The sequence below is a fragment of the Macaca mulatta genome, chromosome 9 (assembly GCF_049350105.2).
Source record: "Macaca mulatta isolate MMU2019108-1 chromosome 9, T2T-MMU8v2.0, whole genome shotgun sequence".
In the NCBI taxonomy this organism is placed as follows: Eukaryota; Metazoa; Chordata; class Mammalia; order Primates; family Cercopithecidae; genus Macaca; species Macaca mulatta.
In genome coordinates, this window is record NC_133414.1 from 18,115,558 (window position 1) to 18,138,774 (window position 23,217).

At 44.5% G+C, this 23,217-nt stretch overlaps 1 protein-coding gene across 2 annotated transcripts in view; it reads right to left on the minus strand.

Moving 5' to 3' along the window:
- Positions 1-16,430: 16,430 nt before the first annotated feature.
- Positions 16,431-23,217, minus strand: part of RSU1 (Ras suppressor protein 1) — a 237,398-nt gene continuing 230,611 nt past the window's right edge. For both annotated transcript variants that reach the window (XM_001093095.5, XM_028826023.2), the window contains one exon: positions 16,431-16,984. In XM_001093095.5, coding sequence (XP_001093095.4) covers positions 16,882-16,984 — 103 coding nt within the window. In that variant the 3' untranslated portion in view covers positions 16,431-16,881. The remainder of the gene's footprint in view (positions 16,985-23,217) is intronic.

The following is a 23,217-nucleotide window of genomic DNA, read 5'->3' on the forward strand; positions in this document are numbered from 1 at the left end:
TTGTATGTCTCTCTTTTTAATAACATTAAAAAAATAAGAACATCAGTCATATTGGATCAGTTGCTCACCTTATTCCATTATGACTTTATCTTAACTAAATATATCTGCAGTTACCGTATTTCCAAATAAGGTCACATTATAAAGTTCCAGTGCTGAGGACTTCAACATATGAATTTTTGGGGAGGCATAATTCACCCTAAGAGCACTACTCATTTATGTGCTTTAGTTCACGTGTCTGTTTACTCAAGATTTTAAAAAAGATTTTAAAATAATCTTTCCAGAGAGAGAAAATAGGTGAGGAAATAAGAACTTGGCCAAGTGTTCAGTGTACTGGGTCTCCTTTCTATGTAGCACATTCCCTTTCTCTGACTACGGGTGGATTTCTGATCCACTTGGAGGTGAAGGCTGTTGTGGAAATTGTGCATATACTGAGCTATTTCTATAAATAATTAAGTTATCTTCCTTGGTTTTGTTTCTGTCACTCTTTTCCCTTCTGACTTCATTTCACTTATTTTCTTGCTCTTTTTAAGAAAAAGGGGGAAAATCCTATTGTATGTATTTGCATTTCTTCCCACAATGGGGGAAAATACCAATGGCCAGGAGCTTGTGAGTGCATTTTTGTCTTGTTGCCATCCTTTTCTTCTATGAGAGACTGTGGCTGGAAGTTGGCCATGGTTTATGTAGTCCACCAACCAAAGCAAAACATACCTTTTACCAACTTTCAGGCTCTTCTGGATGCAGGAAGGATTTGTAAGCTATGAAAAGTTGAGTGAGCACTCTCGGCTGCTTTTGGGAAACACAAAGATCATCTGGATGGTCATTTAGGACCACAGTCACTCTGCCCCTGGCCTGGAGGGAAACTGGAGGGGAGGGAGCCCTGGGAGCTAGAAAGAGATGGAAACTGAGAGGAGACCTAACAAAGACTCCTGGTCATCAGGTGGATTGCAGCCTTCTTCATTATGCCAAGCTGAGAAGCTGTCTGGTCTTGGCTTCTTCATTTACCCCAGCTCCTGGCTACCTTCCTCTTCCTTTGTCTTTCTCATCCACCAGACCTGTTACTGTTTGTGAACTGAAGCTTTTTAATTTTGTAACTCAGAGCCCTCCAACCCAGAGCCATTTCCACCAGTGCACACTGGCACTTTACACCCACTCGGTGGGATGGAGAACTTGGCACCTACCCTGCTGTTGGATAAAAATGATCAGGTTGGTTCACGGTGATTACTCACAGATGCTTGATTCACGGTGATATGAACAATTTTTAATTTCAAACTAAGCTGTCTGAAAACCAAATTAAAGACTTTTCGTTTCTTTTTTAATGCTTACCATTAATATTTTTAAAGGAGAAAATGAAAAAAAAAAAGTTTTAACATCTCCAACAGTGTGTTCCATGAGTTTCCTGGTGGGAGGTGATAAAGGCATTTTTTTAACCGACTAAAAATGGTTAGCCACAACACCATGAAAATATCTCAGAATGTTTTAAAATGAAAAAATTCTGTGACATGGAAATAGCAATTTAGAGGGGGCCCAGGGGTTGATGGCAGCTTTGAATGGCTGATTTGATTCTTCTCTGAACCTCATGATTTCCACACCAATTTCCATCTACTTCAAAAAAGCAAGCCTCCTGAGATACAGGGCAGGGGGGAGGGGGGAAACAGGGGGACCATTTGTTATTTTGGACACAGATGATTCCAACTGAGGAAGGACATTAAAATGTTTCAAGAAACAGCCTTTGAAATACAGCAAGAGGTTCACATCTATAACAGACTCTTCCGTAATGTCAACCCCCTCCACCCAGTGCAGAACCCTTTTGTGACTCTGCAAGCTTCAGAGCTCACTCCCTAGGCACCTTTGAAGCAGTGGAATTTAGCTAGAGCCTGTACCAATGCTTAACAACTCTTGCGCCACACACAGATCTAAGCATAAAATTATGGTAGACAACATCATTCTCAAAACTTCTGCCATGTTAAACTTTTCTGTTGAAAAGAGGGCGGAAGTATATTTCCAGAGGGAGGAGGATGAACACCCTTAAGAGGAGGATTTCAATTGATCTGACTGGAAAACAAACAAAAAACTTTAACCAAATTTACATGTCCAAAATAGAGACGTGATGAAGGCAGTTTAGGATTGTTTGTCTTTACTTCAAATAATACTGAAAATGTGACTCCCATCATTCTGGTTGTCAATGACCCAGATTATTTTATTGTCATGCAGATTTTTCACAACAATTTTTCTGCTACCCTCACCTACCTCCTCCATGTTATTCTGGCAGTTCTAAGATTTTGATGCCCATGAACAAGGCTACCCCCAAGGGCTATCCCTTGAACATCTTTCTAGATAATTAGTTATTCTGGGGATTCCTTATTTTTTATGGATTCAAGCTCCCTCTTAGGGAGAGCGGCTTGGGGCTTGTATCCTTATTTTAGAGGAGATTGAGGGTTTATAGGGGTGAGAGAGAGCAGGGGAGGAGAAGATGTAACGGGATGCTGCTGTCCATTTCATACAGGTTTAATGTTTGTCCCACCCTGGGTGAATGAAAAAGACCAATGGGTGGAGATATGTAAACATACAACTTAGCACTGCCATATTATTCTGGGGTTATTTGAATTTAGCTGAAACAATGTGTAAGGAGCCAGAACATATCAGAGACCAGGTCAAATAATAGTTAGTTCTCTTTCTTTATCTTCTGGCTCTTTGTTAGCTTGGGAGAGAAATCTAGTTCCAAATGAACGGAATGGTCTACAAGAAAACTGCTGGACATATATGTGTCTGCTGAGGGGATTGAGATGGATTTTTAACTCAAATATAGTTCTCTGCTTCAGGCAGTCTTCAAAAGCTGTAGGAAACCACCAGCTCTGTTTCACTAGCCCTTCAGTTTACTTGATCTTTCTCATTGGTTTTGAACAAAATACGCTCCTCTTTGCATGAGCTCTTACTGTGCCTTTCTGAGATAATTAACGAAAGGGGGTTGTTTTGGATCTTTTGGGTTGTATTTTCATCCCGACCTCAATCAGTCTCTGACATTATCCAAATAAACATCTTGTCATATCACAGTCCAGATATCAGGGCTTTTGCCATGTGGACTTTGGGTCAGCTTGACTTGACCCTGGTGGTTTGCCTTCAAATCCAGAGGTTGGGCTGAGTGTTTTGCACTGTGGCAAAATAACCATTATGCCACATTCTTAGGTTGCTGACACTTTGCTGTTGGTAACTCCATGCAGTCTCCAAATAGCAAATCTCCTAAATCACTCAACTCCTCATAAAAGAGACAAAAGCTACAGATACTGTCATTCCCACTTTTCAGATGAGGAGTGAGGTACATATATATATATATATATGTGTGTGTGTGTGTGTATTTGTGTGTGTATATATACATATTACGTATATATTAGATAGATAGATAGATTGATTGATTCATGCGTCCCTGTGGGTGGTCCCAGCTACTTGGGAGGCTGAGGTGGTAAAATCACTTGGGCCCGGAAGGTCAAAGCTATTGTGAGCCATGATCACGCCACTGCACTCCAGTCTGGGTGACAGAGTGAGACCCTGTCTCAAAAAGAAAATGAAAAAAAATGAAATTCTGAGGATAGACCACATTAGCATACATTTCGTTGGTTTGTTTCTATTCTTCTTTGGTATTTTACTGAGATGATTCTTTAATGATGTCTGGATGTCCAGATTCTTGTCTTGATTTTGCCACTAATCTGCTGTGAGACTTGAATTTCTGGGATCACTCAACTTGTCTCTGTGCTTCTATTTTCTCATCAGCCAAATAAAGGGACTGAACAAGATGTTCTCTGGAAGCCTTGCCTGAGCACATCCTTCAAGGTTCTCTGACATCCAGTTTTCAGACTATGCTCTTTGTATAAGAGGAGGAGGGGGATGTGGATAAGATGATGACAGTTTTTTTTTTTCCCCCAAAACTTTGATTAAACAAAATTGGCTGAGTAGGAAACTTATATCTATCTACTCTTGTCTCCATATATAATGGCATAAGTTGCTAACTATATGCAAGGAAGCATTTCTTGGGAAAATGTGAAAAATGTAAATGTGGTAAGAACTCTTTTTTAATGTGTACATATGATCTCTATAAAGTTGGTGATCTCTGTTCTCTTGCAGTCAGAAATCATGTAGAAAAAGAAATCAATGAATAGCTAGGAGGGCTGTATTAGTGCCCTTGAAGAGTAAAATGGCAAAATTAAAAGTTGTCTTATAACAGGAATGTCATTATCTGATTCAGTGTGACGATCTGGTGCCTGGACTCGCACTAGTGTCACTGTAGAGCTCTGATTTTCTGACAGTTTGTTAAATGTTGGTGCACTGGTGAACTCAATTTGTGCTAATTGCTCTTCATGGTGAAAAGAAGTTTATTACCCTTTTAAAAAGTTAGCAGTCAAAACCAATAACCAGATTAAACGCCATCTTCCCAGTTCTTGGTTTTCTACAAGAATGGAAATGGGTATGGATATACCATTGTGTGGAATAGAATGGCTGCCATTTTGCTATTTAAGGCCTGTAAAATCAATGCTGGTCTTGTACACCTTGGTCTCCATGCAGCAAAATGACCTGACACAGCTCATCACCCAGGGGCTCCTGTGCCAAGACAGTCTGATACATCTATTCTCCACCTCTCCCAAGTGGTCTTTTAAATAACTACATGGGATCATATGGATTCTCTTCTTCAAATCCTTCAGTGAGTTCCCTTTGGGTTTGTAAGCAAATCCAACCTCCATAAGATGGCTGGAAGAGCCCTGTGTCTGTTCACTGCTGTGTCGCTGGTGCTGGGAACAGCAGGAGGCATGGAGTAGGTGCCCAGTGAATGCTTGTTGAATGAATAGAGATCCTGTAAGATCTTGTCCCTGTTTTCTCTTTCCTACCTCTTCACTCTGCTCTGGCCACGCCAACCTTCTTCCAGTTAGAGAAACAGACTACGCTCCTGTTCTGCTCAAGAGCTTCATCATGCCACTAACTTCCTTCTTCTTGTCTAGTTAACTTCTGCTTTCTTTCAGATAACTCATAATTTCCTCAACAGTTTTCCAAGATGCTCTGATCTTACGTGGTCCCTTCTATTATTCATTCTTATAGTGCCAAATTCTTCTCTTTCAGATAAGCATCCAATTTTGAATGACGCAATTATTTTGTGAATATTAGTTTATAGTTTCTTCCATTAGACTAGGCTATTAAGTTCCACAAGGGCAGAGATCGTGTCTGCTTCATTTAAAACTGTATGCTCAAGACATGGAATCAACCTAAATGTTCATCAGTGGAAGACTGGATAAAGAAAACCTGGTACACATACACCATCGAATTCTGCACAGCCATGAAAAAGAATGAGATCATGTCCTTTGCACAAACATGGATGGAGCTGGAGGCCATTATTCTTAGCAAACTAACGCAGGAACAGAAAACCAAATCCAGCATGTTCTCACTTACAAGTGGGAGCTAAATGATGAGAACTCATGGACACAGACACTGGGGCCTGCCCGAGGTGGGAGGAGGGAGAGGATCAGAAAAAATAACTAATGGGTACGAGGCTTAGTACCTGGGTGGTGAAATAATCTGTACCACAAACCCCGTGACAAGAGCTTACCTATGTAACAAACCTGCACATGTCCCCCTGCACCTAAAAGTTAAAACAAAACAAAACAAAACAAAAGTGACTGTGTGTTCCATAATTAGTACAGTATAGACATGTAATAAGCACCCAATAAGTATTTATTTTAAAAATATTTTAGAGGGCTGGGTGTAGTCACTCACACCTGTAATCCCAGCACTTTGGGAGGCAGAGGTGAGTTGATCACGAGGTCAGCAGTTCGAGACCAGGTCAGCCAACATGGTGAAACCATGTTCCTACTAAAAATATAAAAAATGAGCTGGCATGGTGGTGTGCCCCTATAATTTCAGTTACTGGGGAGGCTGAGGCAGGAGAATCGCTTGAACCCAGGAGGTGGAGGTTGCAGTGACCCGAGATTGCGCCATTGCACTCCAGCTTGGGCAACAGAACAAGACTCCATCTCGAAAAAAATGTGTGTGTGTGTGTGTGTATTTTATATATACATATATTTTAGAGAAACCATTGCCATATTAAAAACAAATTTTATTCTAAATATTTCATATACATACACATTGATGATTATTACAATGATGATTGTCGCACTGATGCTTTTTTAAAAAGGGTATACAGTAAAAATAAGTCTTCATTTTCTATCCCCAGATGCAACCTCTTACATTGCTTAGATCTCATTCTCGAGATAATCTATGAATATATAAGCATATATTTCACATATGTTCAACAAATAGTCTTTTGATGAATGAATTCATGAATCGCTCTTATTGCAAACCCATCGTGAAAGTTTTTCATGGGGGCAATTGGATGAGAGCTTCTCATTCTGTTCATAAAACGGTGTTGAGTAAGCCTTACCTAGGCAACAACAACAGAAACCCCATAATTTAGCAGCTCAGGGGAAAAAAAACACCTTTTCATATTGAATCTTCTTGTCTTTGTTTATAGCTCTGGATCAGAAAATCAACATGATTACAGAATGTCACCCAACTCCTACAAAGAAAAGATAGGTCTTTAATGAGGTAGCCAAAAAGTTTTTCTTTCCACAAAAGAGATAAGTCTGTTCTTAGACTCTATTTTAGCAACAGAAGCTACCTGATGAGACAGGAATCCTTCAGGTTTGGTTTGGTTTTGTTTTCCCGAGACAGAGTCTCCCTCTGTTGCCCAAGCAGCAGTGCAATGGCACAATCTTGGCTCACTACAGCTTCTGCCTCCGGGGCTCAAGTGATTCTCCTGCCTCAGCCTCCCGAGCGTTTGAGATTACAAGTATCTGCTACCATGCCTGGCTGATTTTTGTATTTTTAGTACAGACAGGGTTTTGCCATGTTGGCCAGGCCAGTCACCAACACCTGACCTCAGGTGATCTGCCCGCCTTGGCCTTGCAAAGTGCTGGGATTACAGGCGTGAGACATGGCGCCTGGCCCCATTTGGGTTCTTAAATGGGGAGCCAGAAACGCAAGGCTGGGGTAGGGAATGTCCCGAAGGCACTCTGGGGGGTTCGCTGCCCAGGCTGATTTGCCGCATCCAAGGAAGTTGGTGACACACAGTTTTGTGCCTGCCAACAACGGAATGCAGAGCCAGACAGCCCCGGTTTGCTCTGGCTTCTCTGTTCTCAGTACAGGGGCAACCACCGCAGGCAACATTTCATGTCACAGCGTCTGCTCTGAGCTCATTCTGGGTGCCTGTATTTGCTTCCTAGGTGCGCTATAGCCAAGGACCACCAATGTGGTGGCTTAAACTCCAGAAACGTGTTATCTTACATTTCTGGAGGTAAGAGGTCTGAAAATCAAGGTGTCAGGAAGACCACGATCCCCCTGAAGGCTTTCCTAGGCTCTCTCGGCTGATTACTGTATCCCTCCAATCTCTGCCTCTTTCATCACATGGCCTCTTCCCTGCATGTCCCTGTGTTGGCACACAGCCTTCTCATAAGGACACTGTCATTGGATTTTGAGCTCACCCTAATCCAGAATAACCTCATTTGAACATCGCTAACTGTATCTGCAAAGACTATTTCTAAATAAGGTCACATTCTGATAGTTCTGGTGGACATGAATCTTTGGGGGACACTCTTCAATCCAGAACAGTGTCCAAGGCAGGCAAGTGTGACCAACTCTCTGTGGGGTCTTCCCAGTCGGCAGGGATACCAGTATCTTTTACACACCTGAGATTTAAACAACTACTTTCTCATACCATTTTTTTTTTTTTGAGCTAGGGTCTTGCTCTGTTACCCAGACTGAAGGGCAGTGGTGTGATCATAGCTTGCTGCAGCTTGGAACTACTGAGGGCAAGAAATCCTCCAGCCCCAGCCTACCTAGTGATGTAGTTAACATCACTAACTACAACTGCAAAGACTATTTTAAAATATTTAATATTCGTGTCTTTGTAGAGCTCTGATTTTATGAGTTTGTTAAACATCGGTGCAATGGTGAACTCAATTTGTGCTAATTGCTCTTCATGGTGAAGAGTAATGTGAAAGAATACAAGCCACTGCTTTGGTGGTAGTTGAATATAGTGTGCCTAGGAAACAAGTAGCTAGGACTACAAGTGCTTGCCATCAGGCCTGGCTAATTTTTAGGATGTTTTTTGTAGGCCTGGTGTGGTGGCTGCTCACGCCTCTAATCCCAGCACCTTGCGGACCCAAGACACGTGGATCACCTGAGGTCAGAGGTTCAAGACCAGCCTGGCCAACATGGCCAAACCCCATCTCTACTAAAAATACAAAATATTAGCTGGGTGTGGTGGCGCATGCCTGTAATCCCAGCTACTCAGGAGGCTGAGGCAGCAGAATCACTTGAACCCCGGAGGCAGAGGTTGTAGTGAGCAGAGATCGCCCCACTGCACCCCAGTTTGGGTAACAGACCAAGACTGTGTCTCAAAAACAAAAAACAAAAAAATTTTTGTAGACAGTGTCTCCCTGTGTTGCCCAGACTGGTCTCAAACTCCTGGCCTCAAGAGATCCTCCCACCTTGGCCTCCTGAAGTGCTGGAATTACAGACATGAGCCATCATGCCTGGCCTCGTGTCTTTATGGCCTTTCATTCAAATCCTTCCAGTTACTGATCCTAACCAGCCACAGCAAAGCTCCGTCTCACACTGGAGCTGCTAAATGGTTTGATGGTCTGGATCTTAGACCCAGCCTTCCTTAATGAAAATACTGGGTTTCGCAGCTGCATTGTGCACGGTGAGTTAAAAAGTGGCTCTTTGTTAAAATCCTGATTGCACAATGACAAATACAGCAGCCCACACAAACAGCGAGATTGTCCACCTGGTGTGGCAGGGCTATTTTGGGTGGTGCTCTGGGGGAGTTATGAATGGATTGTGCTTCTTTCCCTGCTTTCAGCTATTAGTCAGTGGGAAAGCTTTCTTCCTGAGGCAGGAAGGAGTCAGTTTTGCTGACAACATCTGTACACTGGAAATGGCAGTGTCAGTGTGCTGGGCAGTAGATGTATCCAGAGGACTCTGTCTCCAGAGACAGATAAAGTGGGTCCTGTGAATGCGGACAGGGAGGCTTCCTGGGGTGGATGTTGGGGGCAACACAATTCTTAACTCCAGGGAGCTGTGTGTATGTCAGCTGTGTAACTGAAGGCTTGTCGATTCTAAGGAGGGTCTCACACAGCCCCTAAGTAACTGGAGATGAGCAATTCTAATTACAAGTCTTTTCTGATAATGCTATATTCTTATCCAACCCTGATTGCTTAATTCACTCCTAATTGCTGGGTCTGAAAACTTATTAGAGATATTGGCTGACTCTTATATCCCATTACGGGACACGGTCTCTCCATTTATGAAGGAGTATAAATGCTTAGGGAAAAACATCAATAGGGCATTAGAAATATCCAGTGGAAACAGAACGTGCATGAAATAATGTTTGAATGTCCAAGGTTTCAGGTACTACACTAGCTGTGAGACCAGGATGGATGAGATGGGATCTCTCTTCAGTCTCTGATTTTTTTTCCTTTTCTTCCTTCCCTCCTTCCCTTCCTTCCTTCCCTCCTTCCCTTCCTTCCTTCCCTTCCTTCCTTCCCTTCCTTCCTTCCCTGCTTCCCTTCCCTCCTTCCCTTCCCTCCTTCCCTTCCTTCCTTCCCTGCTTCCCTTCCCTCTTTTCCTCCCCTCCCCTCCCTTCATTCCCTTCCCTCTCCTCCCCTCCCTTCATTCCCTTTCCTTCCCTTTCCTTCCCTTTCCTTCCCTTTCCTTCCCTTTCCTTCCCTTTCCTTCCCTTTCCTTCCCTTTCCTTCCCCCTTTCCTTCCCCCTTCCTTCCCCTCCCCTCCCCCTCCCTTCCCTTTCCCCCTCCTTCCCCTCCCCTCCCTTCCCCCTTCCTTCCCCTCCCCTCCCTTCCCCCTTCTTTCCCCTCCCCTCCCTTCCCCCCTCCTTCCCCTCCCTTCCCCCTCCTTCCCCTCCCTTCCCCCCTCCTTCCCCTCCCCTGCCTTCCCCCCTCCTTCCCTCCCCTCCCCTCCCCTTCTCTTCTCTTTCCTTCCCTTCCTTTCCTTCTTTTATAGGGTCTCACCGTGTCACCCAGGCTGGAGTGCAGTGGCAAGATCACAGCTCACTGCAGTTTTGATCTCTAGGCTCAGGTGATTCTCCCACCTCTCTTCCCGAGTAGCTGGGACCACAGGCATGCACCACCACATCTGGCTAATTAAAAAAAGGGTTTGCTTTTTTTTTTTTTTTTTTGTAGCAACAGGGTTTCACTGTGTTGCCCAGGCTTGTCTCTAACTCCTGAGTTCAAGTGATCCTCCCACCGTGGTCTCCCCAAGTGCTAGGATTACAGATGTTGAGCCACCTCACCCAGCCCTGTCTCTGATTGAATGACTAAAAACAAAGTCTCCAGGTGATCTGATCATGCCAACCCAAACCTGCTTCAAAATGAAACCCAAAGCCACTTTCTACCTATTTCAGGAAGCGCTGCTCTTTGGGTGGGTCATATGAGGGAATCCCCTTTGGAGTAAAATAGTTCATTGATAGGACAGTGTGGGAAGTGAATTTCTGGATGAGACGGGGAAAGGGCAAACTTATTCTCAGAAGTGAGGCTCATCTGCTTTGCTCGATCCATCACTGAACCATCAGAGAGATGCTGTTGCCTGACCAAGCATGGGGAACAGAGACAGCAGAAACCAAAGGTCTGTCATTTATAGAAATGAGGTAAAGCTGTCATCGTGCAGTAACTTAAATGTGTTAATAAAATGAACGCTTCAGGAGCTCAAAAGCAGAAACTCCAATTTAAGAGGTCATGGGAAGGAAAACTGCTGCCTTTGGATAGGCCAAGGGAGTCTTGATTGACAGCAGAGTGTGATGTGGGATTGAGGAAAGGACATTAGCTCTAGAGTCACATGCATGTTCTTCTGCATCCTTCCTCTGCCACTTGCCAGCTGTGGGCTCTTGCAGGAAGTTCCTTAATTGCTCGGAGGTCAAATTTCCCACAAAGTGAGGATGTCCATTGAGTGAGAATGAAAGGAAACAAAGTTCCTGATACATGAACAGGCTTCAATCAATGAGTGCTATTATTAGTAGAAGAAAATAGATTAAGGGGGAAACTTAACAGTGGCAAATCACCACATTCTATTGTGTATGAAATAAGCATGTGGTAAGAAAGAGGAACATGTTTATGCAGTCTTAACTGAAACATGATGTTAGAGACCAGGAATCTCCCAAAGCTGTTATTGATGGGAAGATCAATTATAAAAATAAGGACACACCATATATGGTAGGATCACATGATACTATAAATAGATACACACATGATTAATGCCTGATTTCAGGTCATAAAACGTCCAGAGAACAGAGACTTGTCACTTTACTTGCCAGTTCTGCTGCTTCTAAACATCTGAATTGACTCACATTGACAAGGGCAGTTTGGATTTCACCTTTGACACGAACCCTTCTTCTGGGTTCATACAGGTAAATTGGGGTGCCAGCCCTTTCTGGTTTTGTTACTGAAGAAATTGATGGTTGTTTGAGGAAGGCTAAATGGTCAGGTATGAAACAATTGGGTAATTATAAGGAAAACCAAACATTCACGTAAAGGTTTGAACTCTTACAGGGTTGCATAAACTCGCCTGTAGTAATATTCACAGGTTTTTTTCCTTTAGGAGAATTTAGCTTTGATAAAGTAGCCTTGAATGACAAAGTATAAAAGGAATGTCTAGGATTTTTTCCCTTCCCTCTACCTTAATATTAGCTTTGTATCACCCTAATCACAATGATCCAATTTGTAGTCTATTCAATTAAATCATTATTGAGCCCCTGTTGTATACAGGGCACCATTCTGGGTGCTGGGGATGTAACAGCTGATAGAAAAATCCGCAGAAGTTTCTCTGGAAAGGGCCAGATAGTAGAAACCGTTTGCTTTGTGAGCCACAGGGTCTCTCAGTCAGTCAGCTCTGTTGTCGTCACATAAAAACAGCCACAGACTGGCTAGGCATGGTGGCTCATGCCTGTAATCCTGGCACTTTGGGAGGCTGAGGCAGATGGATCACTTGAGGCTAGGAGTTTGAGACAAGCCTGGTTAACATGGCAAAACCCTGTCTCTATTAAAAATACAAAAATTAGTCGGGTCTGGTGGTGCACACCTGTAATCTCACCTAGTTGGGAGGCTGAGGCACGACAACGGCTTGAACCCCGGAGGTGGAGGTTGCAGTGACCTAAGATCGTGTCACTGCATTCCAGCCTGAGCAACGAAGGGAGACGCCACCTCCAAAATTAAAAAAAAAAAAAAAAAAAAAAAAAGCAGCCACAGACCTTAAGTAAATGAATGGGAATGGCTGTGTTCCCACAACTTTATTTACAAAAACAGGTGTAGACCAGGTTTGGCGTCTGGGTGCCTCTGAACTGTAGCTGGCTCACCCTTTTCCTGGAGGAGCCTCCACTGCACTGGGGGTGGGAGGCAGGTGACTGACCAAATAAATTGCAAATTTAAAGCAGGGTAATCAGGGGAGGCTCTGTTGAGAAAGTGACTTTTTAACTAGGATTTGAAGTTGGTGAAGGAGTTATAGGTCCATATTTGGCAGAACATTCTAGAAAAGAATCAACTGCACAAAAATCTTAAGGGGAAGAACCTGGAGGAGTGGGGGTAACCTAGATACTGGTAACCTAGGCTTTCACTCTGAGTGAAAGACACAAGGGGACTTCACTGGAAGACTGGGGGCAGAAGAGCGTCCTGATGTGATGTCAGCATATAAAGATGTGCTCTGTTGCCTGGAGATCTCAGTGCAAAAGCAAGAGGCCCACCAGAGGATACCAGAGTGGAGCAGGCAAGAGGGCAGGGTGACCTGGGTCAGCATGGAAGAAGATGGTGCAAAGTCTTCAGTTTGGGTTGTTTTACAGGTAGAGCCCAGAGGATTTTCTAACACGGTACTTATGGGATATTATGACTATGAAGCTTTATTAGAAATTGAACTATTAGTGACTTGACTTTGCAATTCGAGGCAACAAACGTGTTGAGTACAGAGTCTGTAGAAGGAAGTAAAAGTACAGGATAAAACATGGACAGGGGCAACTTCTGTTTTCAGTGAATACGGACACAATGATTGGGGCAAGTCAGTTCTCTATGCAGTCACAGGATTTCTCTTCAAGTTTATCAAAGTGAAGATTCACTTCTGCAGAGTGGTGTACAAGTCGCTTCTATTCCAAAGGGCGAACCTGATGTGACTGGGGGCCTGCTGCTTTATCCCACAGGAGTATTTCCCAACGTGGGGTGATACAAAGCTTAGAGAAATGGTTTTGTGGCCAAATGGCCCATCCACTTTTTCTACTTGCTCCTACCTTAATTGAAAAAAAAAAAAAAAAATCAATAGATTCCTAATAAACATATCACCTCCAGCAAATAAAGAGAAACACTTCTCTCCTAGATCTGAGAACCTTTATACAGTTTATTCTCAAATAACCTGCCTTGCCTATCCCACAAGGCTCTAGCACAAACCATATGTGATTATGTGCATGAAAGTATTTTGCATAACATCTCTAAGATACCTAGCCACGTGGGCAAGGCAAGTGTTTTTCATAAAGGGGAGAAACCCTGGGGAAGAAGTTTCAAATGAGGAATAAAAATATATGTGCAGGTTCCCACGTGGGCTCTTAGCACTTGGAAGACCGGATTGCAAGGCATCAATGGGGAGAGCTGATTTCATCATTGTGCGAAAAGGTTAGATTATCTTGGTGAAAAGGCCACCTTTCAGCCAGGCGCGGTGGCTCATGACTGTAATTTCAGCACTTTGGGAGGCCGAGGTGGGCGGATGGATCACCTGAGGCCAGGAGTTCGAGACCAGCCTGGCCCACATGGTGAAACCCCGTGTCTACTAAAAATACAAAAATTAATTGGGCGTGGCGGTGGGTGCCTGAATCCCAGCTACTCAGGAGGCTGAGACAGGAGAGAATTGCTTGAACCCAGGAGGCGGAGGTTGCGGTGGGCTGAGATCATGCTATTGCATTTCAACCTGGGTGACAGAGTGAGACTCTATCTCAAAACAAAACAAAACAAAACAAAACAAAAACAAAAAACAAAAGGGGCCACCTTTCAAACTTTGGATATTTTGTTTGCTGATCCAGATATCAAGTAACTAAAAACTGTAGGAAGAGACCTGAAACCCATTTTGGCAACAAAAAGAGAAAAAACCCTCCTGACATTTCATATTATGCCTTAAGCTTATGTATTTCCTGGATTGCATAACATACCATGACATACCAATTTCATTTTGAAAAATACATGTATTTAATATTTTCTGATTACAAAAGTATATGTGTTCATTAGAAAAAATTTACAGAATGAGTAAGTGTAAAATTCTAGAAAGTCTTAGTTTGCAATACGGAGATAATTTATCTGCCTTAAAATTGTGTTCCATCTCTATTTAATTTTTTATGCATACATATTATAAACAGCTTCCTTTTGACACAGCTGGGACCATCCTTACATAGGTCGTTTTAAAAATCTTGCTTTTTCTATTTAATCAGATGTTATGATTCTCTCCCTTTGCCCTTATTGTTGAACAATTTTTTTTTCTTGGAAATGGAATCTTGCTCTTTCGACCAGGCTGGAGTGCAGTGGTGCAATCTCAGCTCACTGCAACCTCTGCCTCCTGGGTTCAATCAACTCTCCTGCCTCAGCCTCCTGAGTAGCTGGGACTACAGGCACACACTGCCACGCCTGGCTAATTTTTTGTATTTTAGTAGAGACAGGGTTTCACCGTGTTACCCACGCTGGTCTAGAACTCCCGAGCTCAGGCAATCTTCCCACCTTGGCCTCCCAAAGTGCTAGGATTACAGGCATGAGCCACTGTGCATGGCCACTGTTCAACAATTTTTAATGTCATGGAAACCTCATGCAGATACACCATCATTCATTGAACCTCTTTTCCACTGACAGGCATCAGGCTTTTGTTTTTCTTGTGTATACAATGCTATACGGACAATTTCTAAACACTGCAGTTTAATAATTTCCTCAGGATACATTCCTAGAAATAAAAACTCTGTGCCCAAGTACACAATCTTCAGGTTTTGCCACCTATCGTCAAACTGCCACGACCTTTCTGGAGAGAAATTTATATTCCCAGTAGCCGTGTGAAAGAATGTTTATTTCATGTTACTCCTCTTGCACTTAGTACTGCCTTAAAAGATATTTGCACATTTCTCATTGTTACACATGCTTATTTTTGCTTTGATTTGTATACTTTTAAAAAATATTACCAGTGAGTCTTCGATGATTGCTTCATGTTTCTGGGAGGTATTTCATTCCCGTGCGTTTCTGGAGTTTTCATCTTTTGAAAAAAATCACTCATAAGAGCCCTTCATATTGTTAGATTTTTACTAATGCTTCGTTGCTGGTTTAATTTTAGGTTAAGCCTTTCCTATCCACAACAGCAGAGGCCTTGTCCTCCCTCCTGGAATCTCAAAAGCTCAAAAATCAATTCAAAAAATTCAGGTAGAGGCAAACATGCCACCTACAAAAATGTTATCAACTCTATCCCTAAACAGGGATAGATGGGACCTGGGGAAGCCTCTTCCCACAGTTAAATGTTCTATCAGGAAAGTTGTCTAGAAGCTAGAAGTTTAGACCTTGCTCTCTGGCCTCTCTGATTGAAATGCAAAGTCTGTTTCCTAATTAACCCAGAACTTGTTGCTTGGTTTTGATTTTGGATTTTTCTACGCCCCAGTGCGTCCTGGTCTTGGGAGCTCAACTGGGAAGTTGAAAGGACACAGCAGAGAAGGGTAGGCCCCCTCTCCCAGGCCATTTGAAAAGACGGTGCATCTTCACACTTTTTTTTTGGGAGGCCTTCTGGGGTTGGCAGCCCTTTCAGTGAGCACAAAACCTGAGCTTGCATTTATTGTCATTGTCATAGGTTTCCCTGTTGAGAAGAAGGAAAGCTGCCTCACAGATGTTAAACAATTGATTGATCAATGACTCTGCAACTGTGGTTTCCACCCTGGGTGTGGTGTAGCGTGTGCACATTTACACAACTTCCTTGGCATCGAAGTCGCTTAGAAGAATGCTTTGATGTGAGCAGATTTTCTGCCGTGACAAAAAACATAGTTGAGGTTTTTTCTCTCTCCCTTTCACAGTTCTTGTCTACCAGCCCCTGGCAGAAATCACCATTTCTTCGGCGAAGGAATGCTACTTTCCAAAATCCTTTGGCAGAATCTCCTAGAGATTTGTTTTTCTGCTTCCTAATTTAGAAAGTCTTCAAAGAAAAAAAAAAAACTTGACAAATTAATGTGAGAAGAAACGAACTGTGATTTAATTTTGCATTTCTTTCATGAAAAGTTTATCATGTATAACCAATAAAATTGGATAAGATGATTTTGGGGGAGAAAAGTAAATGAAAATGTGTTATACCCCAAGATCAGACTGTTCTTTTATTCTGGGTCAACAAGTAACATGTGATACAAACTCACTCAAGATTTTATTAAAATCATTTGTAAGTTAAATTAACATATCTCGGTGGCGAAGAAGATTTTTAATAAAGCAAAATAATGAGTTGTGTGAATCAACAGAAAGAGTGAAAAGTGTTAACAGTGACATTTAAATGGTTACATGATTTTAATTATTCTTTTGATAATAAGCAACCTTGTGATGTCTATTCAACAAAAGCCTGAGCCCACTATGGAATTTGCAGTTGAATAAGAGCTTTGTTCCCTGCTTTTCGTATGGTTTAAAGACCTTACAACAATCTCCCACCTACCAAAAGAATCTAAAAGGTAAGGTGGGAAGCATTACAGAGTGAAAAGAAAAATAAAAAAGGCCACACACGCATTGTGTTTATTTGAGAGAGCAAGAGAGAATGAAGTGTTGGAGAGAGAAGGTGCTGGAAGGCCAGCCGATGCCAACTCCTTCCTTATCTGTTCTTGGCTGCCAGGGGTTTCCGGCTGATCTTCTTCGATTTGTCATTATTCTTCTTTGGTGGTTCTGGGTTGGCCTGCATGTGTCTGCCATAGAGGCTGCAAAGACAGAGAAAGGACACCATCAGATCTATTTTGCCAACACAACATAGCTTTCATTGGAAGAGCTTTCAGGAATAGAAGAATCTCCAGAAATAGTAAGCCAAAGGAAACCAAAAGATCACTTCTGTGTTCTCTAGGTCATATGCTGTGTTGAATATAAAATTCTCTTATACATGCACGCCATGCCATGACGCCCGATCACGGACCAGTCTCTTGGGATTTCACACTCACTGGGAGAACTGGTCAGGCCCTGCTCAGCCGTTCGGGACTGAAGTTCAAAAGCTTATGAGTGTTTAAGTCGACAATGATACAAATGGAATTGAATGGACGAGACAGAGTGTCTATTTAGTGAAAAGTGAGCATGATGCTTGGCTCGAAAGCCCAGGGGCTGGCTAATGGGACAGAGAGCAATGGTGTCCGAATCTGTGCTGGCTGCTCACCCATGATAGATAGCGTGGGGTGGGCTAACACACATCAATGCCACATTAATAAGTACCGCTGATTAAATGCGGACATAGTGCCCTATAATTACGGTGGATGGCATTCATTGCACAGCAAAGCTGCCTCTGTGGCTGAGAGGATTTAACTGAACAGTAGAAGGTAATTAATCGATAATTTATGAGTAATTCTGATTGAAACAAATTAAAAGCCACCCTAAAATAAATACAGCTCAAACTTATCTCCTTTTATTGATATAACTGTGTCTCCAAGAGAGCCTGGCGGGTGTCTCAGGTCCTCTACAGCAAGGGCATACCCAGCTCCACAGCCTGTAGTCGCTATGAATGGGGTTTGGCACAGAGCCTGACGTCCCTGTACCAGGTGGCCCCAGCTCCAGTATCCACACGAGGAATATACACACACTCTGGATGCCGGCGTCTTGGGCTGTTTAGCATATACTGGCGTCTGGCATTTTTTTTTTTTTGAGTGTCTCACTCTGTCACTCTGTTCCCCAGGCTGGAGGGCAAGTGGTACGATCATAGCTCACTGCAGCCTCAAACTTCTGGGTTCAAGTGATCTCATGCCTCAGAATTCCTGAGTAGCTGGACTACACATATATGCCACCATGCCTAGCTAATTAAAAAAAAAAAATATATATATATATAAAATATATATTTTTTTAAGACTGAGTCCCGTTCTGTTGCCCAGGCTGGAGTGCAGTGGTGTGATCTTGGCTCACTGCAACCTCCGCCTTCCAGGTTCAAGCGATTCTCCTGCCTCAGCCTCCTGAGTAACTGGGCTTACAGGCATGCACCACCACGCCCAGCTGATTTCGCATTTTTTAGTAGCGATGGGGTTTTACCATGTTGGCCAGGCTGGTCTTGAACTCTTGACTTACAGTGATCCACCCACCTTGGCGTCTCAAAGTGCTGGGATTGCAGGCCTTGAGTCACGATGCCCCGCCAAAAAAAAATTATTTTCATAGACATGGGGTCTCACTTTGTTGCCCAGGCTGGTCTTAAACTCCTGGCCCCAAGCAATCCTCCTGCCTTGGCCTCCCAAAGTGGATTACAGGGATGAGCCACTGTGCCTGGCCTCCAATACTAGTGTTCTGGATGACATCTGCACCATGGCTGACAGGCAGAGGGGAAGGGCTGGCAGATGGAACTGCCCAACTGATTTTGTGATCCAGGAAAGCTGGACACTATGGTTTTGAGAGGCCATGCTGTATTCTATTCCAGTCTTCCAAGTGTCACCTTGGAGGCGGTACAAGCAGGTTCCATCGACAGTCACTCTCACGGAGTACAGAACGCAGGGTTCAGAGCTGGCCAGAGACAGACCTACGAGCCAGGGTGTACACATCCAGCCAGGTGCTGGGGTTGCTCTCCAGGAAAAGGGGAGGCCATTCTTATGCATCAAGAAGGTTCCATATGTACTAGACAGAACATGAGAGCCTGGAGTTTAGAGGTCTTTTTGCACGTGTAATGGAGACAGTAGCCCTGTCCCAGCTTCAGCGATACACACAGCTTCCTTATAGCCTCAGAGATCTTCCCTCTTTCCCAACCCCTTATCTGCACAGAGCAAAAAAATATGTATGTATATTCTTATTCAAAGATAGTTTCAAACTTTAAAGATTTTTTTTTTTTTCTTCAGATGGAGTCTTGCTCTGTCACCCAGGCTGGAGTGCAGTGGCGCTATTTCAGTTCACTGCAGCTTCTGCCTCCTGAGTTCAAGTGATTCTCGTGCCTCAGCCTCCTAAGCAGCTGGAATTGCAAGCGTTTGCCACCATGCCTGCCTAATTTTTGTATTTTTAGAAGATATGGGGTTTTGCTACATTGGCCAGGCTGGTCTCGAACTCCTGACCTCAAATGATCCACCCACCTTGACCTCCCAAAGTTCTGGGATTACAGGTGTGAGCCATGCACCTGGCCTCTAAACCGTAAGGATTCTAAAAGTCGACAGATGACTCCACAGTTCATGCCCGTGGAAACCTAGCAATACTTGAGTGTAGGAAAGGGTCTTGGCAATGATAAGAGGTTAGCAGAGGGAGAGGAGCAGTAGGAATTGAAAGGAATTGACAAGGCCCTTCTTCGTGTCATGTCTTGAATGAGGGAAGGGCTGAGGTGGGTGTGGGGGCTTCCCAGAAGGGGTGGGTGTTCAGCTGGGCCCTGACGACGGGAATCCAGGCAAGCAATTTCAGAAGGGGTTGCAAAAGCTGCAGGGCTCTTCTCCTTTTTCGGAGTGAACTGGAATGTTTGTGTTGCAGTCTCTGCCTTTTTACATTCAGATCCCAGTGTGGGTCTGAACGTCCTGGAGCTGCAGAGCAAGTCACTACAAAGGGCCAGGTGGGAGCCGGCGGCCCTGAACTTGCTGTTCAAATCCTGCTTTTTACATTTATTAGCTGTTGACTCTGGGCAAATGATTACCAATGTTCGCCTCCCTCTCCATGCCTCAGTTTCTTTATCTGGAAGCTAGAGATGTCGTTTGTCTTCATTGCAGGCTGGTTCGGTAAGCCCAGCACCATGGCAAACCTACTGGAAGCAGCCAGCGAGTGCTTGCTGAAAAGTAGGACAGACGTGGGGTTACAGTCAAGAGTGATTAAATCAAAATAATTATATGATTACCTTCCTTCTTTAGGGCTGTTTCCCCTGCAAAATAACACGGTATTTTCTATCAACGCTAAATCCCCAAACACCGCTGGAACAAAGGTTTTAATCCTCTTTGAAGCAAGCAACTAAGACAGAGCTAAATGCATGGCCCACTTCCTCAGTGAGTCATCGGCAGGGCTGGATGACGCTGCTGTCCGCCGCACGATCCTTTACCTCCTCCAGCTGTGTGGGCAGAGGAGCGCTGGCGTTTTGCTAAGCGGCCATAAGTGGCCATTTTCACGGGGATGTGGCTACGGCAGTGGCGGTGTAGTCACAACAAACTCCACAGTCTGGTGTTGCATTCCTGGCTCTGCCAGTTACGAGCCACGGGGCCTCAATTGGGCAAGTAAGTGTGGTAGACAGAATCACAGCTCCCAAAGGTGGCCACATCTGATCCCTGAAACCTGTGACTGTTACTTTCCATGGCAGTGGGGACTCTGCAGGCATGACTTAGTTAAGAACCTTGAGCTGGGAAGAGAATCCTGGATGATCCTGTGGGCTCAGTGTCATCAAAAGGGCCCTTATAAGAAAGCAGCAGGAGGGGCCAGGTGCAGGGGTACACATCTGTAATCCCAGCGCTTTAGGAGGCCAAGGTGGGAGGATTGCTTGAAGCCAGGAGTTTGCGACCAGCCTGGGCAACATAGGGAGACCCCATCTCTACAAAGAGTGCAAAAAAAAAATTAGCCAGGTGTGGTGGAGCTCACCTGTAGTCCCGGCTACTTACTTGGGAGACTGTGCTGGGAGCATTGCTTGAGCTTGGGAGTTTCAGGCTACAGTGAGCCATGATCACCCCACTGCAATCCAGCCTGGCCATAGGGCAAGACCTTAACAATCAATCAAAAATAAAAACGGGGGGTCAGACTGAAAGAGATTTGAAGATGTTACACTGCAGCCTCTGAAGATGGGGGAAAGGGCTATGAACCAAGGAACACAGGTGGTCTGTGTAAGCCAGAAAAACAAGGAAACCTCTTCCCTAGAATCTGAAAGATGCAACGTAGCAACACTGGTTTCAGACTTCTGACCTCCAGAACCACCAGGTAATACATTCGTTTTGTTTTCAACTACTAAGTTTTTGGTAATCTGTTAGAGCAGCAGTAGAGAACTCACATAGTAGCTGAGCCTCTCTGGGCCTCACAGGGTGGCCTGTCCATGAGGATTCTGCTTAATTTCAATAGGAAAAATGAATTTCTGGGGTAAATTAGAAAGATGGAAAAATGAAAGAACCAAGATTCAGAGAGGCAAGGTGTGTCCCAAAGGAAAAATGGGTGTAGTTTTTATGAGAGGAAGTGAAAACAGGTTTGCAAATTGTCCCCTTGCTAGTATGAACTGGCTGGTCCCTGTCGCCCCACCCTCTGAAGCTAACACTGTGGCTTGTGTTTTGCATGTACCTGGATTGAATTTGTAGCAGTGACTGACTACAGAGGACAGAGCAGCCAGTGCCATTGAAAGACATCCTATTCCTTGCAGTTCCTGAGAGGAAAGACAGTGCCAGACCACACAGCGCCATGCGGGGAAGTGCCAGCGTTGGTGAAAAACGTTTGTCCCGACCTCTCGTAACTTGTACTTTTCCCCCAGGGCTTTGGTGAACACAGCTTCTCCATCTCCTGCACCTGGGAAACCCCAACCATCCCTCAGACCCTGGCACCACTGTCCCCTCCGAGACGGCGTGTACCCTCGGGGCCACCGCAGCTCTCTGCTCACGTGGCACCTGTCTGGCCCTACAGGAGCCCAGTGCACCCTGCACTGGGGATTCCTGGAGAACAGTCTCTGAGATTGACAATCACCTCTGCCTTCTGCACCCTGCTTGGTCCTGAATGATGTGTGCCCTGGGGAACCTCGCTCACCTCCAACAGTCTGATGTCTCCATCTGCAAAAGGAAGATGAAGATTCCCAGCTACCATGGAGGGTTTGGGAGAAGATTAAATTAGGGAAATGCTCTTGTTCATTGGGCACACAGTAGGCATTTCACAATGATAGCTGCCACCTCTAACCTCTCAGGAAGCTTCTTTGACGAAGGCTACCAGGGCCAGCTCCTTCCATCTCTTGCAGGCTGCTGCCACGCCCTCGTGCTGCCCAGAATCTGCACTTTGGTGCAGATCTTTCTGGGAAAGCTTCGGCGGGCACTGCCACTGCCACTCAGCTATGCCAGCTGGAAAGTGATAAAGGGAGCCTGGCCCAAGGTCACCCATGGGGCTGCAGTGGCTGGTGGGTAAAATGCTCAGCCCAGGAACTGGAGGAAACCCTTTGGCATGGAGCCCTAGAATATCTTCTCTCCCCTGAAACCCAGGATTTGGAGAAGAGAACTGGGAGACAATTAAGATGTGGGAAAAACCGAGAAAGAGCACTCTGAAGTGACACGAGAGGATCAATTGCTCTTGAGAGTCTGATGAATAGGCTTCTGTTGCTGAAAATGGTTTCAAAGATGAGATGCCTGCAATGCTCTCAGTGCTGGGAGATGAGTGAACCAGACAGCTAGGCTCACAGGGGCTCTATATCTCACTGTGAAGCCCCAACACCAACGTGGGAGTGGGCCCTGCCCTAAGCAGCCACCCCAGGAACCCTGCTGAAGCCTACCTGTAGAAGGATCACTGGGAAATGATCCTGGAGACCGCCTGGGTTGGCAGGCTGGTGACCTCGTCGGTGTGCTGTGAAAACAGCCTGCAGACAGGCCGCTTCAAGCTCCTTGCAACTGACCACTGCCATGTATGGATGGCTAAGATTGTACAGCAAAAAATTCCAGTCTACTGTACTCAGAATAACTTTTGCAACATTTTCTTTTTGTAAGCAGTATGTATTATGCGTGATTTTCTATCACACGACACGTGGATTTTTTTTTTTTTTTCTTCCTGAGACAGGGTATGGATCTGTCACCCAGGAATGCAGTGGCATGATCACAGCTCACTGCAGCACTGACCTCTGGCCTTAAGGGATTCCTGCCTCACCCTCCCAAGTAGCTGGGACTACAGGTGCAGACCCTCATGGCCGGCTTACTTTAAAATCTTATTGTAGAGATGGGGGTCTCACTATGTTGCTAGGCTAGTTTTGAACTTGGGCTCAAGCAACCCTCTCACCTCGGCCTCCCAAAGTGCTGGGATCACAGGCGTAAGCCACTGCGCCTGGCTGATACATGGATTTTATTTAATG